This window comes from Moschus berezovskii, chromosome 12, assembly GCF_049115385.1.
Source record: "Moschus berezovskii isolate FMDL1 chromosome 12, NW_MosBer_1.0, whole genome shotgun sequence".
NCBI lineage: Eukaryota > Metazoa > Chordata > Mammalia > Artiodactyla > Moschidae > Moschus > Moschus berezovskii.
The window spans coordinates 55,161,121-55,180,124 of NC_142471.1; the positions used below are offsets into that span (position 1 = coordinate 55,161,121).

The 19,004-nt window shown below is 35.9% G+C and overlaps 1 protein-coding gene across 2 annotated transcripts in view; it reads right to left on the reverse strand.

The window, feature by feature from the left end:
• Nucleotides 1-1,767: 1,767 nt before the first annotated feature.
• The window catches only part of ATAD1 (ATPase family AAA domain containing 1), a 42,200-nt gene continuing 24,963 nt past the window's right edge, over nt 1,768-19,004 (reverse strand). For both annotated transcript variants that reach the window (XM_055425158.2, XM_088842123.1), the window contains exons 7-10: nt 14,053-14,142; nt 11,131-11,181; nt 5,580-5,713; nt 1,768-3,412 (exon numbers count right to left, since the gene is read on the reverse strand). In XM_055425158.2, coding sequence (XP_055281133.1) covers nt 3,292-3,412; nt 5,580-5,713; nt 11,131-11,181; nt 14,053-14,142 — 396 coding nt within the window. In that variant the 3' untranslated portion in view covers nt 1,768-3,291. The remainder of the gene's footprint in view (nt 3,413-5,579; nt 5,714-11,130; nt 11,182-14,052; nt 14,143-19,004) is intronic.

The window sequence follows — 19,004 nt, forward strand, 5'->3', positions numbered from 1 at the left end:
TCTTCTCAATACAAGAAGCTGCTGTATACCGTAAGGAACTATATTCAATATCTAATAGTAATGTATAATGGAAAAGAATCAGAAAAAGATTTTATATACCTATATATACTTATGTATGTAAGATATATACGTATATGTTAAGTATATATAGATATATAAAATCAAATGTGTATGTGTATATCTGCATCACTTTACTGCACACCTGAAACTAACAAGAATGTAAATCAACTATACTTCAACTGAGAGTGAGTGAGTGCTGTAACCTTTGAAATGATTAGTAAATTATCTTTGGTAACTAAGCTGATAATTTTGGTAATGAAAGTTATCTAATCATTCTGTCAGCTTTAAATGGAATGATTCTGTGGCTTTATCTGAGGCTTCTAATTGGTGTTGGGGTTTTAGTCTTGCAAGTTACACGCTTAGCATATTAGAATTCTATTCAATATTCTGACACTGACCTTAGGAGAAACTAAAAAAGGAATTACAAAATATATACATAATCCAATTCCTTTCCTTTTTCCAGAAGCTGTAACATTTGTCTACAAATAAAAATTCCAGCTGAAAAACAAACTCCTACTGATGAATGTGTTTATTCAGGCACACTCAACACTTGAGACACTCAACACTTGAGACATCTGCAACACCAACTCTTGCAGTTATAGCTACTAAGTAATGTTAGGTTACTGTGATCATATAGGCTATTTAAATTACTCCAATCCAGCTACTGATCACATGGTGAGTTCTGGATCATCTCATAAGTGGGGGACTGAATGAGAAAGCAGATAAACTGGACAGGAGACACTGAATTGATTCAAATATTGAGTTTCTAAACTCTAATTTTAAAAAGGCCAAGGAATAGTTTGAGATACACCAGACTTACCAGAAGTCTTCCACCACTGAGGCTTTTAGAGAAACACCACAGCTGATCATTTCATCTCAATCCCTAGAATAAAGATCTAGGGATATCATGGAAATAGGTTAAGCATGAAGAATGCTCAAAAACTGGGCCTGGCCAATAGGTATGTACATCAGTGTGTAAAAGTAATAGAATGTGATAATGAACATTTGAACATACCATGCCAGGCTCTATGCTAAGTGTCTTATAGGCATCATCTCATTACATGCCCTGTGAGTGCCACTGTCACGCCGTTTTATAAATGAGCAAGCTAGGTGACTAGTCCAAGGATACAGTTAACTAATGGGGAGTCTGCATTTAAACTCAGGCAATCTAACTCTAGATCTAGTACTTCTGTTACCCAAAGTGAAAATATACCTTAGAACTTAGAATCCAATGCATGCCAAAAGCTTATGTCAAATATGTCTATAGCAGAGGGATCTATTACATAACACTAAACATTCTTTAAAAGCATATAATAAGGTTTCCTTAGTTACTTTAAGATACCAAGATACCTAGATGAGTCATGTGGTAATGGCTTTGTGGTGCTGGTTAGTGTATTTCTCTAACTTCATCCTATGATTAAAACTATGATAAATTTAACTACTACTATTGATTATTCTGAATTTAAAAGAAGATAAAAGAATATGAAGATAGGTATATTACCCCTATTTTTGATCAATATGCCATCAGAATTAAAATTAAATGACTAAAATAAAATACTAAAACAAAGTAATAAGTTAGATACTAGAATGTATGCTATAAAAATTACAAAGCAAGATGAAAATAGTCTAAGGGCAAGTTTTATAAACCAAAGCAACCCCAGAAAATTTTATGTAACTGAAATAAAGGAGTAAGTAGAGAAAACTCAATTAAGAGGGACCTCTTTATTGTATATTTATAAAATAATAGTATAATAGTTATTAAAAATGGAGATGAAATATTTTATTTTTGGTATCTTGTGTTTTGCATCAATTTTTCAATCACCTTCACAATTTTTCAAAACTTGAACCTCTGCCCCACCCACCATTCAAAGAACAAATGATGAACAAACTATCCAATGGGTTCTTGTGAGAGACTTATTATCAAAGGAATTAATTAATAACTCATAAATAACAACAGAGTTTTCAAAGAAATACAATCAAAACAAAAATTCAGAAGGCACCTCAAGATCATATCGTGCCATTTTCCTCATGCTTGTATTTTAAGTGCCTATAACAGAATTCTGGTTAGTGACATTTTGGACAAAACGTGTCATCTTTTGTGCACATAGCATCAGATGACTACAGATACAATAGGGGGATTTTGATGTGTGTATCCGTACTAAGTAGGGCATAATTTATAATATGCTAAGAAAACAAAAAGTCAGGATTACAAAATATTTTTAGCACATTTAGTAACAGCTAGTTTTAAACTATCATTTAACTTTTGATGACCAAATTATATTTGACATAATTAAGGAACATATATGTTTAAAATATTGAAAACCCACAGTTACAACAGAACTGTTACATTAAACGAAGAAAGGAAAAGTCACATACATGGGCTGAATGGCACTGAGGTTTTTCAAAGCCATTCTTTTGCGAGGCTTTCAGCCCACCTTTACATATATCAGTAAAAAAAAAGTCTCTACTCAGCATGCTTGCAGCAAGAGGTGAAACAGGTTTGATCACACAACTGCCTGACAACCATTCAGTGCTGATCACTGAACAAGCATTTTTATTTAATTATCCCGACAACCATAATTGAGCCACATCTAAGTTTCTAATGTCACTGACTTCAACTATTCAACTCCAGAGAAACACTCAACTTAGAAAAAACCTGAAATAAGTGACAACTAGAAATGGCTGAATCATTGTACCTTTTAGACACAACCATTAATCTTAGTTTTGCTATATGCTATTTGGTACTTTTTGATTCAGTAGTTGGGATAAAAAAAAAGTTTCTGTATTCAAACCTATCTACAGAATGTCAATATAAAATGTGTGAATATATACATTTAATACACACACACATACACACACACTCTCTCTCTCACATATCTAGAAACCAGCACTTAACCACATCTCCAATTCTCACTAATGACTCAGTAAATCATTTGTTACCTTAAGACCAGCTTAGATGCTATAAGGCTGCAACATATGGCTAAAGAGGTCAAACACAAGCACCCACAGTCAGGCTGATTAAATTGTTCCTCCTCATGATTTTTCACATGTAGTAATACCATTTATATAACAACTATGTCTCAATAACTTAGAATTCAGAGTATAAAACCAGTGTCATGAACATAAAACTCTCTCACCGTTGAAAGAACACTCCTCCTCCAGTTATTTCTGCTAATGATAAGAGGGCACACCAAACTAGATCATGTTGAACTGTACAAACGATCTTTACTCTTAATCTAAACAAACATGTGTTAAAACATTCTGAAATGCTGCATCCTTTGACTTCTTCATCTTTTCAATTGCCCGATGCAGGTCCTGTTGTTGCACAGGTCGAATTTCATCTTCATCATGGCTAAAATGTAAAAAAAAAAAAAAAGACAAAAACAAAACAACCCACCAATATTCACATAGCTTTAAAATACATCTTCCTAAAATATTTTACCAAGATTAAAAAATGAAGTCTCTTTCCCATCCAAAACCCCCCAAACAACCACAATTAACAGCTTAAGGAACTAATCTACACAGATAAGTATCTTGAAAAATTTTCACTGACTGCCAAGAGGTAGGAAGCTTAAATGGCTGACTATAAACATTACAGCTTGGTTAAAATCAAATACTTATACTAAGAATATATAAGTGTGAAATTTGATCTAAATAGGATTATAATTCTAATAGGATTATAATTCTAATACATAAAAAATTATTCCCATGAAAACCGGAATTAAAAAGTAGCAGTTGTAGGTATCTATTATTCATGTATGTGTTTACTTTTGATGAACTGAAAATAAAATTCACTGCTAATAATAAAAACCAACTACTCTAAGTTCTCCACACTTCAGTAAGAAGGAAACACAATCCAATATACAATGTCTTCTCTGTCATTTACAAACACTTCGGAAAAAAAATTCAGGGAAAAAGTTATGATAACCTAAGTGCATTACCCACATTTTTCATACTGAAATGTAACATTTTCAGGGCCTTAGGGACAGCAGAGAAACAATTTTCATTAATGTAATTTAGGCATAAACAGATGGAGTGACCCTCTCCACAAAGGGGCACAAGGAAACACTGAAGATAGGTCCAGAACCAGTGCAGGAAATACTACAGGTGAGAAGGGTGGCTTTCACATGCACCTTTCTATACCCAGAAACCTTTTCTGGCAAAACTTGCTATGGCAATACAGTGGAATTACATGCATGAATGAGACAGCAAATCCAGGTCACCTGGAGTGACAGCCTCAGGGAATGAATGAGGGAGACTAAGAAACAACACGGCAGGAGCTAGAGCACTCCTTCCACAACAGGCCCCCAGTGTAGCAGGAGCTAGAGCACTCATTCCACACAGGCCCCCAGCGTAGCAGGAGCTAAAGCACTCCTTCCACATAGGCCCCCAGCATAGCAGGAGCTAGAGCACTCTCATTCCACACAAGCCCCCAGCGGACACTGGTGTGCTAAGAGTCGCAGAAATTCTTCACTAGAAGGTTGATATTTTGAACAGGGGTTTAGAAATGTTCAGTGTTATACCAATCTAGGGTGAATGACCTTATGGGAAACACAGGACACTGGTTTATCAGGGCTGAGCTATTCCAGTTCACTAATACAGCTGGTACAAAATTGGTTTCTTAAGCTCAAAATGCTTTGAAACTGGTTTCAAGTAAAGTTTGCTACTGTCACAAATGACTTCTTTTTTTAATAAGTACATTATTAACAAGTTGAAGTCTAGTCAGCAGCAACGTCCCCATAAATGTGAAATTTCTAGAAGACAGGGTACTTATTTCCATACAAAATGAAATTTAAAAATTTGAAAAACAAAAGCAATCTAGGATATCAGAGCAACAGTTTTCATGGTAGAAATGGGCAAGCCTCCATTTCTGTGAGCTTGATGTAACCCAGTTCATGGCTGTTCAGAGAAATTCAGTTTTTACTTCTTTCTCTTCATTCCAGATGCTCCCCATAACCACCCTCCCTTGCAAATTCATTTCCAGAACTCCCTTCAGAAAAAAAGGCAATAAATAAAATTGGTGAATTTTTTATTTCAATTATCTTTTTATTTCGTAAACAGAGCTGATATTATAAAGCAAATCAGAAGACTTAACCTAACCTTTTGGAGAAGGCAATGGGACCCCACTCCAGTACTCTTGTCTGGAAAATCCCATGGACAGAGGAGCTACCTTTTGGAGAAGGCAATGGGACCCCACTCCAGTACTCTTGTCTGGAAAATCCCATGGACAGAGGAGCCTGGTAGGCTGCAGTCCACAGGGTTGTGAGAAGTCGGACATGACTGAGCGACTTCACTTTTTTCACTTTCAAGCATTGGAGAAGGAAATGGCAACCCACTCCAGTGTTCTTGCCTGGAGAATCCCAGGGATGGCGGAGCCTGGTGGGCTGCCGTCTATGGGGTCACACAGAGTCGGACACGACTGAAGCGACTTAGCAGCAGCAGCAACCTAACCTTTTAATAACCTAAAAGCTCTAAAAGGGTCTGACAAATATTAAGAGATGAACTCTAAATACACATACCTTTCTTCCGATGTAGAATTAACATATTCTCTGACACAGAGGAGGGCAGCATCTCGACACATTTCTTTTAGGTCACTGCCGGAAAATCCATCCGTTTCCTGGGCAACTTCGAGCAGGTCCACATGCCTATCCACCTTAAACAAACATAAAACATACTTAAAAAATAAATATAAAATACATGGCAAAAGATATATCCAAACACTTCTTAGAATTAAAGAAAGTTAAAGCATTCTGGAACAGCAGGGGAGGAGAATCATTAGAAATTTTCAGTTCTAGAAGTTTTCTTTTTATAACCATAAAAGTTTAAGATTTGAAATCTACTTTTCCAATAATGGTCACTATGACCAAAACTGAAATAAGTCTTTTCACAGAGTGATGGGGAAGAACAGGCATTCAAATACTGTTGGGTTGACTTTGGTACCTCTTAGGAAGGTCCCACGTTCCTAAGAGGTGGGACACTTTTCTATAATATAGTTAACACATATGGTGAACAGCCTGGATCATTAAGTCCTGAGTCCATTACAAAAATCATATTCCACTGACACATTCTAACCCTCATTTGAACTGTCATGCTGTGGTATTGTATTCTAATTCTTCAACACTCATTAAGCACCTATGGTTTTGCTCCCCAACTAAGCTTATATAGTGAAGCTAATAAAGTGATCCTCCTGGGCACATAATAGACTTATAATTAAGCTTATAAGAAGATTAAGAAGAGAAAGTAAATAGTTAGTTATAGTAACTAACATGTAATAAATGATTCTTATGTGTCATTTGCTGTACTAAGTACTTTACATGGATTATGCTCATTTAATCCTGTCAGGGAAGCATTCTCATTTTTAATTTCAGGTAACAGTAAAACCTGTAGAGGTTAAATAAATTGCCCAAGGTCACCGCACAGACAGAGCCAGCATCTGAACACTGTACAGAGACCCAGCTGTATTTTCTCCCCCTGCCTAGCTAACCATCTGTTGTAACATTTACTTTCCCCAAGTTGATATGAAACGCCATCTTTATCTGTTACTGAAGTCCCACTTGTCTCTGTGGAAAACTCAGTGTAAGTTAAGAGCAGCAACTCTGCACAAGGACAGGAAGAGACTTGGAAGTGAGATGACATGGAGTCTACTGTCAACTCTGCAACTGTAACTTCACAGGACAGTGATCCCATTCTCAAATGCGGAGATTAAATTAAGAGAAGTCACATACTCATATATTTTCTGATAAAAAGAAAACTGAACCCAGAAGGGAGGTGTGAAGTAAGTAAGAAAAATGGTAAAGTACATACAGATAAATGTAAATAAGGTAATATATAAACAGTAATAATAATCATTTAATTTAGGGTAGAGAAGTAAGTGGGCTTCCCAGGTGGTACTAGCGGTAAAGAATCTGCCTGCCAATGCAGGAGCCATAAGAGACGTGGGTTTGATCCTTGGGTTGGGAGGATTCCCTGGAGGAGGGCACGGAAACCCACTCCAGTATTCTTGCCTGGAGAGTCCCATGGACAGAGAAGCCTGGAAAGCTATGTTCCATAGGGCTGCACAGATTCAGACATCCATCAAGAGACTTAGTATGCAGGCACCTAGAGAACTACGTAGCACTAAAAAAGAACGTGTAACTTCCAAATGACTAGAGGAAGACGGGAAAAAGAACAACAACAAGAGCAACACTGAAGAATGAAGGACTGGGGCAGAGGGAGGGGAATTGGAAGGTGGGAGCGGAAGGCATGGGTGGGGTGAGAGTAGGGGGAGTCCAAGGAGGAAAAAAAAGCTTAATAAATGGAAAGCACTAAAATAAGAATGAATCCAAATTTATCAACAATCACCACAAACACAAAAAAATCATTACATACTGATAAAAAATAATTCACCAGAAAAATATAACAAACGGACAAATCTACAACAATACCGGGAGGTTTGTCACTTAACATCTTACGTACTGATACATCAGAGAGTAAGTTCTTAGGGCTAGTTATAGTAACAGTTAGAATCCGTGATGAACTGTACAAACATAAAAGTTGACAAACTGATTACAAGAATTCTATATACTTCGGATATTAGTCTTCTGTTGGTTACAGGGTTGCAAATATTTTCCCAGTGGCCTCTCTTTCACTTTGTTCATTTTATCTTGTCATACTTCTAGAAGTCTTCAGTCTGATTAGTCAGACTGTTCTATTCTCTTTGCAGTTTAACTTTTTTGTGTGTCTCAGGAACTCTTTTTTCCATGTGTACTTAAAAAATCAGACATATTAGGATGTAATTTTTCCATAGTTTGTAAAAGTGAGGAAGGAGGAAAAAACTATACAACTATACCTATACATGTATTATGTATCCATCCACACATATTTATGGAAGATACATACTACCAACTCCAGGACAGTGCTGGGAGCTCTCTAAAGCACGTTACCAATGATGGTGTAGAGAGACAGGGGAGGGGTTGGTATGAAGCAAAATATGTCAAGATCACCTTTTAAGTCCAGGTGCTAGATTTAAAGTTATCTGTATATGTGTTTACAACAAAGGACCTTCCAAATTATTCTTCAAGATATTAAATATTAGTTGTCTTCCTCCTTCAAACAATCAATACCTCTAACCTTTGCCCACTCCTTTCCTGAGCCACACTATGCTCTAACCACTCACAAATCTTGTTCATGGCAGGGTGAAAATGTCACAAAGACGAGCAAAACAAGTATAAGAAAATAATAAAAAAAAAGATTCCATTCACTGAGAGAGCAAGATTACTAAGATAGCCTTCCATAAAGGTTAAAAGAAAGGCTCTATCACTACTTTGCTATGTAAACCTGTGTAACTTACTATGTAACTTCTCTGGATTTTGGTTTCCTCAAGTGTAAAATGGTATTAATATGCACTGCTTAGATAAACTGAGGATTAAATAAAACTATGTATCACCACAATACGTGGCACACAGTAAGCACTGTAAAAGTAGCCCTAAGATCATAGCTCCAGACAAACCACGAAGTAGTGAGAATTATTTTCATTAGGCAAGTATGAAGGAAATTCCCAAGTTAAAAAAGGTTTGAATAATAGAAGCAAAACAGGAATAAATTAACAAACTGCCAAAACAGCTTGAAAGAATATCACTTATCTGTGTACAGTTATTCACTATATCTAGCATTGGCTGTCCACTGCATGGTAATCTAAGCATCTTATATATATACATATTAATATAAATTATCAAACCAATTCTATGAGATTGTTGACATCTTCAATTTCTGAGTGAGAAAATGAGGCATAGAGATGCTAATGGTATTTGCCCAAGGTCACACAGTAGGAAATGGTCAAGCCAGAATGGAATCCTCAAGTGTCTCTTCTAAACCCATGATTGTTAAATTTCCACTGTTACAGAAAATATATACATTCAGGTTAGTCTGTATAGGGGGAAAAAAAAACAACACTCTTACTGTAGTGTCAGATGTGATACTTTATTAGGTATAAATGTTATCAGTTCTAATTCTTTCATAACATTAAGCCAGAACCAGTATATCTTTTTTAAAAGAGTGAGCTGTATTAAGGATCTATCAATAAGGAATGTGAAAGACTAGAAAACAGTATCATTTCAAAAGCTTCATTTTTTTCTTCAGAGAAGAAAAAACTCAAAATATAAGTCTATTCGCATGTTTGCATCAAAAACTCTAATTCTGCTCAGGAATGAATAAGCATGATAGTGCTCATCTTATTAAATAAATTTATGTGCTACTGATTTGAAGCATCTTTTAGCACAATTAATTTTTTTTCATATTCTATTAAACAATATGCCTTCAGCATAGAAATAGCAGCTAGTAGGAAATCAGACATTCCCATGTAAGCAATTATCCAGAGAGCATTCATATTCTGCATCATAAAACTGACTATAAAGACTCATCTTCTGTACTTTCATGAGTGAGAAAGAGAATGCTAAAAATCCCCTGGACCAATGACAAACCTAATTCTAAAGAATTTCCAAAGATACTACAGTTAAAAAAGGCAGACTGCCCTACCATGTTGGCACAAAGTTTCATAACATTTGCTGGCAAGGCTACAGGGCAAGAGGCGCTCTAACACTGCTGGTATAAAAGAGTAAATTGGCATGAACAAATTTGGCAACCACTACAAGGAGATCCAACCAGTCCATTCTAAAGGAGATCAGTCCTGGATGTTCATTGGAGGGACTGATGCTAAAGCTGAAACTCCAATACTTTGGCCACCTCGTGTGACGAGTTGACTCACTGGAAAAGACTCTGATGCTAGGAAAGGTTGGGGGCGGGAGGAGAAGGGGACGACGGAGAATGAGATGGATGGATGGCATCACCGACTCTGTGGACATGAGTTTGAGTGTACACCGGGAGTTGGTGATGGACAGGGAGGCCTGGCGTGCTGTGATTCATGGGGTCGCGGAGAGTCGGACACGACTGAGCGACTGAACTGAACTGAACTGAACCAAAATTATAAGTGCTTCCCAGGTGGTGCTAGTGGTAAAGAACCCACTTGCCAATGCAGGAGATATAAGAGATGTGGGTTCAATCCCTGGGTCATGAAGATTCCCTGCAAGAGGGTATGGTAGTACCCATGCCTGGAAAATCCCATGGACAGAGGAGCCTGGCAGGCTATAGTCCATAGGGTCGCAAAGAACTGGACATGACTGAACTGACTTAACATAGCCACACCAAAATTATAAATATCATACTCTTTGATCTAGTAATTTTTTTTCTGGGAAATTCACCCCACAAATGTTTCTGGCACAAGTGTCAAATGACACATGTACAAGGTTATTTGATGCAGCATTTCCATAATAGTGAAAGACCAGAATCAACCCAAATGTCCTTCAGTGTGGCAATGGTTAAATAAACTATGGTATACCCATACAATGGAACCCTAAGAAGTGCAAAGGAAAAAAAGAGAACAGAATGAGGAAACCATATGCTACTATGGAATCTCAGAGATTAAGTGAAAAAAAGCAACACACAGAACACTGTATATGCTTTATTAATATAGCTTATGTAGAAAAGGGGAGAGGAGTAATAGTATATTCTAATTTGTTTGTATAGGCATAATGCCATCTGAAAGGATACATAAGAAACATGAGAGAAATGAGACTTTTCCCTGTATATTATTTAATATATGTATTTTAACTTTTGAAACATGTGACTGTACTATTTTTAAAAACCTTAAATACAAATTATTAAAGATTATGATTAGCATATATTTTTAATTCTAATTTTCAACTTCAAAAAGTACTGCAATTAAACGAAAAACAAAACCTCCCCATACTTCTCGGCAAAAACAAATGTATAAAACTTGAAACTGGTCTGAAAAATATCAGAGGATTTTAATCTACAGATATGAAAACACATGGCTATTTAAAAAGCCTTTAATTACCTTTAATTAGTTCAAATATGCCATGGTAATTGAGTTATATGAGCAGTCAAGAGTTCTACAGTAATTTACAAATTCAAAACTACATTATTCTCAGGTTCCTTTTTCATTTCTAAAATGATTTTATGAACATAATTTTTCTTTATTTATAGGATGGGGAAAAGCTGTAATTTTCTACTTACATTTTCATTTTTCAAGATGAGTTTCAGGATTGCTTCTCTTTGTTTCAGAGCCTAAAAGCAGGATAATTTTCAATTAGCATAAAAAAAAGTAAGCATCAACTAATTTTCCTACTATTTCTTCCTTTCCTTGTAAACTACACAATACCTATAGGAAATGACAGAAACTCTGACAGGTCATGGAAACTTTTGACTAAAGCAAGGTCTGATTCTAGATTCTAATCATTTGTGGTTCTTGTACTGAACTATAACTTCTTATTCTGAATCCCCAGTGCCTACCTAGCACATGCCTTGAAATGTTTTTCAAGTGAGTAAATGACCAATGTCTTTCCTCTATAGCTCTGCAAATCTCCTTTTCTTCATCTAGGAAACTTCTGAAAACTCATTACTGCCATAAAATTTTTACCAGTAACTGGATGAGATGACAAGAATACCTGCTTGGTTCTTCCATTCAACATGTAACTTCCATGTCCACTGATTTGTGTTAGTGAATTTTATTTAGTGTTGACAGTGTATTTGTTTATATGCTTGTATGCTTTTGCCTCCAGTGATGCTGCCTAATACTGTACTAGGAACAGGAGTTTTTAAAAAGAATACCTTACATATATAATAAGAGTTTTTAAAAAGAACACCTTACATATATAGTAAATACAAATGCTTTTAAAAATTAATGTGGCTGAACTCAAGCCTAGTCCCATAACTGCTTAAAAAAAAAAGAGAGAGCCAGTTACCAGGAGTATCAAATTAAACGATGTGAAAATCCAAACCAAACCAAACTGCTGTTTCTGTAACTCAGCTGTGTTAAGTATGAAGGTTAATTTGGTATGTTATGTGATCACCAATAAGTACTTTCTGTTAATCAACGTTTAACTTGGAAAGGGATTTTAAGGTAAGATCATATACTCTGATATCACAGTTATGCATAAGAAAAAAAATTACCCTATAAAATGTGTGTGTGTTCACTAAAAGCAGAATGAAAGGGAGATTAAAAAATCCCAGTTTCTGCATTAATGGTATATAAATTTATGACAAACTTGATAAAATGTGTTACACAACCCATTCTGAACTCACACAATAAATATATTAAACTTACAACCTTAGCAAAGGCTACTTTACAGGCTGTTGTACCCTATGTTCTATTCTACTGCTGTACCTCAAAACCCTTTGCTATTAGACTACAAGCAGAGATTCTATCAATGTAATCTTTACTTTCAGAACCACTGAAGTGAACTAATTATTTCTAAAAATATTCTGATGATAAAGTAAGATCACATATCTTGTATGAAGCATATAAAGGTCATCTAAACCTTCAGCAGTCAACCCTTTCCGCCTTATAACCACTGATTTGCCTTGGTGCCTTCTAACTGAATAACCCCAGAAGTCTCCGTTAAATATGTGCTTCCACACCTCCTTGCCTTTGTTCACTTTGGCAGAAAAGCATTTCCTTGCTTCAGTTCAGTTCAGTCGCTCAGTCATGTTCTACTCTTTGCGACCCCATGAACCGCAGCATGCCAGGCCTCCCTGTCCATCACCAACTCCCGGAGCTCATCCAAACTTATGTCCACTGAGTCAGTGATGCCATCCAACCATCTCATCCTCTGTCGTCCCCGTCTCCTCCCGCCTTCAATCTTTCCCAGCATCAGGATCTTTTCAAATGAGTCAACTCCTACCATCCTTCATCCTTCAAGCCCAGATGGATTCTGTAAGTTTCACTAACTCCTCAGACAGAATTATTAGTTTTCATCATCACCTCAGGTTCTTGCAATTGGTTACACACACCTTTGTAAAGTACACAGTACATTATTTACTTTTGTGTCTGGCTACCCCTGCAATACAGAGTTCTTTTAGGACAGGGGCCATGTTCTATTCATCAGAACCTAGTGGGTATCTGACATACAAGCTCAATAAATATTAATCAAAATTTCCAGTCTCCTGTATCACATTAAAAAATCTATCCACTGAATTATCAGGTAAATTCTCTAATAAGCTACCTAAGTAAATGCATACCCTACAGAGGAATCAGAGGCTGTAGCTGTAGCAAACAGTCGATCAGAGTAATTTTACAGAGACCACAACTACCAATTTTAGATAAGCATGTTTACTGGGACAAATCGTTAGGTTAAAGAACATAAAATAGGGCAAAATTTTCAGGCCAGAGATTTTAAATTTGAAAGGAGTGACAGTGGAAGTTCTAACAGCAATACATGTAACATGATGATTATATGCTGCATAATCTAGTACTAACCCTGTTTGTTTTCTCTTTTTTAATCTAAAAGCAGACAAAATTCAAGATGTGGAGATTCTGTGTAACATAGTATCAGCAAGTTGTCATCCTCTACTTGCAGGTACTTTTAACCAGCAAAAAAGAGTGCTAGAAGTTACAACTGGATCAACACCAATCTCAGATTTTCATTCTTATATTAAAGTGCAGTATCGTACTTACTGGTTAATCATTAATCCTGTCAGAGGAAAGCACCAATTACAACTGCTAATAATTAATCAAATAAATAGCAGATGTTCTCCCTGTCCAGCCTTCTGAACAGAACAGTTCTTTAACTCTAAAACCCCTGATTTCATCCTATCCAAAAACAAATCTATAATTTACATTTTCTTATGTATCTTCCGTGGATAACTTGCTACATTCTAAAGATCACTAACATGTCTAGGGAAACTTGAGGTAATTCTATACATTGAAGAGACGCAACTGTATACAGACGTAAACAACATTGATCTTCAAAGACGGTAAAAAAGCGAGAAAAGGAGTAGAAAGGACAACAATAATTATGGGGTTCTTGCTCTATTCCTTCCCTGTCAGTGATAAATAATAAGTCTTATTTTTTTAATCATTCCCTTCCCGAAATCACAGATAAAGATCTGCAAAAAATGAGTATTTAACTGTTCATAATATCAATCAAACCCACTTACAGGCTGGTTGATATGGAATCTCGTGGGCATTCTCCTCATTATAGCTGAATCCAGATCCTGAGGACGATTAGTAGCTCCCATCACTATGACCTAAATATATAAAGACAAGAAAATTATTATACCAGTAATACTCCTTTTAGGTTGTTACTACTAGGGCTTAGAAGATATAGAAAATTAAGTGGGGCTTATCCTAAATCTTCTATAAGAAATGTTTTAATCCAGTATTACTCAAATATTTATAGACACAAATCAAAGTTAATCCTAAATAGATCAAATGATAGAAGAGGTGGTAAGACTATTGCATTTCACCAGACTTCTAGTAACTAAAATAATATACTATTCAATTATGAAGGAATTATAAAAATTTAGAAAATCCTCCTGCATTTTGCAAAATATGGTTACTTGATCGCTACATGTTGAATAACTGAAAGCTATTTATGTTAACAGCCTGACAGTATATGTGACAGAATAATTCAAGTCCTTTAATAATACTAAGGAGAGAATCATTTCCCTACCAGAGTCTGAGGATTCTGGTAATAGTAATAGATATACTGTGTATTTTTTCCTCTAGAGTTCACACCATCAGTTCACGGCACTATCAGCACTGCAAGTAGTCTTCTGAATAATAACAGAACCTCAAGCAATCCAACTTTACACAAGAACAACAAAATAAAAGCAGACATCAAAATGCTGCGTAGAATATTAAAAAGAAAAGAAAAAAAAATTGCTGGCATCCCTGCCAGCCTCTGAGTCTATGCCACTTATTTATAAAGGATATAGAGATGAAAAATCAACAAGAATAAAGACAAAGACACACAAAACAGTTTAATTTCTGAAGGGCTTCAATATTACTGTTGTCATTATTGATATTTCTGTATAATACAATAAACACATAAATCTGCTCTCCAAAATGAAATTTATTGGTATTCTAATGAAAACTTTTATTTCAGCCTGAGATGTCTTAGGTTTTTGAAATAGTCTGAAATCGAACTCCAGAACATGTTGAAACATCCACTGTTTTATATTCTACTTCTACTCCTTACATTTAATGTCACTCAACAGCCAAATTACTTTCAATTAACCAGGAGAGACTGCCATCTACAGGGAAAAAATATAAATACAAATTTGAGAAAAAGTTCCAAAACATATTACAATTTTATAGTTGGTTTAACTGGTCCTCAAGTCAAAATATTAATGTTCTTACCTGTTTCTCTTTATTGACTTTCGACAACTCTATAAAATTAATAAGGACAATTTCTACCCAATGCAAAACAAAATTTATCTTTAGAAGTGATCAAATGAGTTCGTTTTGTATACAAGCAAAGATCAACATTAAGTACATTTTGAGATAGAGTACTCATAAGATATTAAGAGAGACTCAAAGTGACATGGAAGCCTGTTGAAGATGGACTGTATTAGGTTGAGAATCACAAAAACCATTGTGGTTGAGGAAGTACCTAGAAAAAACTCAAAAGGGGGCTAAAATCTGAGAAATATTTTAGGTAAACAAACAGCCTAAAACAAAAGCCCACTATGAACGATGAAACCCTAAAATTAGGATCAACGAATACAGATAAATCTAGCACAACATGGTCTAACGAATACATGTATGGTAATAACAGATACTCATGATGAATAAGCAAAGCAAGGGTGACTGACATTACTTAAAGAAGTAAATTTTAAGCGGCAAAACTGATAACATTTACATATATATTAACTCTAGTGCAGATAAGCTAAAATTAAAAATGGGAAGCAACAGTAATTTTTTAGTATTTATGTAGCAAAATTAATGCACATTTTAGGTATTAGTTAAGACTTTAAAAAATCTTTAAAACAAAATATTAAAAATTTTTTAAAAATTATTTCACATTTAAAAGAATCAGATCTAAATGTATGTCTCAAAAGTGGAACTATGTCAATTAATTCCCTAAAAACAATGTTAGCTTTTGTGTCTCATGTATTTCAAGATGAAGAATATGTCATCAACCAACTTGGATTTCCAGTAGTAGTGACAGGCTTAATGGGGTCATGCAACTATTTTTGTTTCCTTTGTGGCAAGAACCACATGGTGGGGCTCTGGATGGAGCAGCTCTGAAGTATACTTCATTCAAATATTATTTCCTTGGTTTTAAAACTATCCTGATAAGATATAATATTAAACTATTTTCTCTTACAGGGGCTAACTATTCAATTCTCTGCATGCTATAAATACTATTGCTTAGGAGGATAATTAGTTTTTGGAAACCTGCACACCAATCTCATTATCTACCAGAACCAATTATTAATAAAAATTATTTCTATTAATTCACCTACATTTATCTCTGTTGTGCTTTCTTCTCTAATCATCCAACACTAAAGGCAATTTTCCCTCAAAATGAAATTATATTTTCATAAAAGGGATTTCCCTGGTTGCTCAGATGGTAAAGAATCTACCTACAATGCAGGAGACCCAGGTTCAAACCCTGGGTTGGGCAGATCTCCTGGAGAAGAAACTGGCAACCCACTCCAGTATTCTTGACTGCAGAATTCCATGGAAAAAGGAGCCTGGGGGGCTATAGTCCATAGGGTTGGAAAGAGTCGGACACGATCGAGTGACTAACAAAAGTGATGTACGAGGAGGATATGGGGCTTAATTTTCTTCCTGAGAATTATGTGTCTCAGGACTTTTGATCTGTGGAAATGTGACAAAGGATATCCTTAAACTCTCTGGCGACAAAACATGTAAAAATTAATAATAAAGTATTAAAAAAAACACCTCCAATTAAACAATAAGTCTGCAAAAAAGTAAAGCAATTAAACTGACAGGTTTATTTATCAGTAAAGCCTATCCATATAATGGACGTAAGCAGGAGCAGAAGTTGACTGCATACCATATGGATGTGAACAGATCTTAAGACAGTGAGGTGTGCGGACATCTGACAGGCCAGAGGGCGTGATAAGAAAGCATTCTACATAAAGCTTGGACTCATAAAGTACCATGGCCTGAGAAAAATGGTGAAAAATTAGGAAACCTATTCAGCAGAGTCAAGCCTTGGTTCTTGGAAAGACACAGAAACTTACACATATAAACATATGAACATAAACAGCTACAGTAATCAAAACAGTATCTTACTGGCACAAAGAGATTTATAGATCAATGGAACAGGACAGAAAGTTCAGAAATAAATCCACACACCTATGATCAATTAATCTACAACAAAGGAAGCTAGAATACACAATGGAGAAAAGACAGTCTCTTCAAAAAGTGGTGCTGGGAAAACTGGACAGCTTTGTATAGAAGAATGAAATGAGAACATTCTCTAACACTATACACAAAAATAAACTCAGAATGGATTAAAGAACCAGATGTATAAAACTCTTAGAGAAAAACACAGGCAGAACACTGAAATAAACTGCAGCAGTTTTGGGATCCACCTCCAAGAGTAATGAAAATAAGAACAAAAATAAACACATGGGACCTAATTATTAACTTCCAAAATAAATAAACAGCTTATGTGGTTCAATATCAAAATAATAAACAACCTGACAAAAAAGTGGGCAGAAGACCTAAATAGACATTTCTCTAAAAAAGACATACCAATGGCCAATAAGCACAGAAAAAGATGCTCAAGATCGCTAATTATTTAAGAAATGGCAATCAAACCTACAATGAGGTATCTATCACTCACATCATCAAAAAATCTATAATCCATCAATGCTGGAGAGGGTGTACAGAAAAGGGAATGCTCCTACACTGTTGGTGGGAATGTAATTCAGTGCAGTCACTAAGGAGAAGAGTGTAGAGATTCCCTAAAGACTAAAAATAGAGCTAACATATGATCCAGCAATAACACTAGTGGGCATATATCTGGAGAAAACCATAATTTCACAAGATACATTAACCCCAATGATCACAGAAGGACTATTTACAACAGCCAAGAAATGGAAGCAACCTAAATGCCCAATGATAGAACAATAGACTGATTCAAACTTGGAAAAGGAGTATGTCAAGGCTGTACATTGTCACCCTGGTTATTTAAGTTATATGCAGAGTACATAATGTGAAATGTCGGGCTGCATGAATCACAAGCTGAAATCAAGACTGCCAGGAGAAATATCAACAACCTCAGATATGCAGATAATATCACTCTAATGGCAGAAAGCAAAGAGGAACTAAAGAGTCTCTTCATGAGGGTAAAAGAGGAGAGTGAAAAAGCTGGCTTAAAACTCATCATTCAAAAAACTAAGATCATGCCACCTGGTTGCATGACTTTACTTCAAATAGATGGGGAAAAAGTGGAACCAGTGACAGGTTTTCTTTTCTTGGGCTCCAAAATCACTGTGGACAGTGACAGCAGCCATGAAATTAAAAGACACTTTCTCCTTGGAAGAAAAGCCATAACAAACCTAGACAACATATTAAAAATCAGAGACATCAATTTGCCGACAAAAGTCCAGATAGACAAAGCTATGGTTTTTCCAAAAGTCATGTGTGGATGTGAGAGTTGGACCACAAAGAAGGCTGAGCACCAAAGAACTGATGCCTTTGAATTATGGTGGTGGAGAAGACTCTTGAGAGTCCCCTGGACTGCAAGGAGATCAAACCAGTCAATCCTAGAGAAGATCAACCCTGAATACTCATTGGACGGACTGATGCTGAAGTTGAAGCTTCAATACTTTGGCCACCTGATCCAAAGAGATGATTCATTGGAAAGCACCCTGATGCTGGGAAAGACTGAGGGCAAGAGGAGAAGGGGCCAACAGAGGAAGAGATGGTTAGATAATATCACTGACTCAGTGGACATGAGTTTGAGCAAACTCCAGGAGATAGTGATGGACAAGGAAATCTGGTGTGCTGCAATCCATGGGGTCACAAAGAGTCGGGCATGACTTAGCAACTTAACAACGACAACAACAGAGGAATGGATAAAGAAGATGTGGTACATACATACAATGGACTATTACTCAGCCAT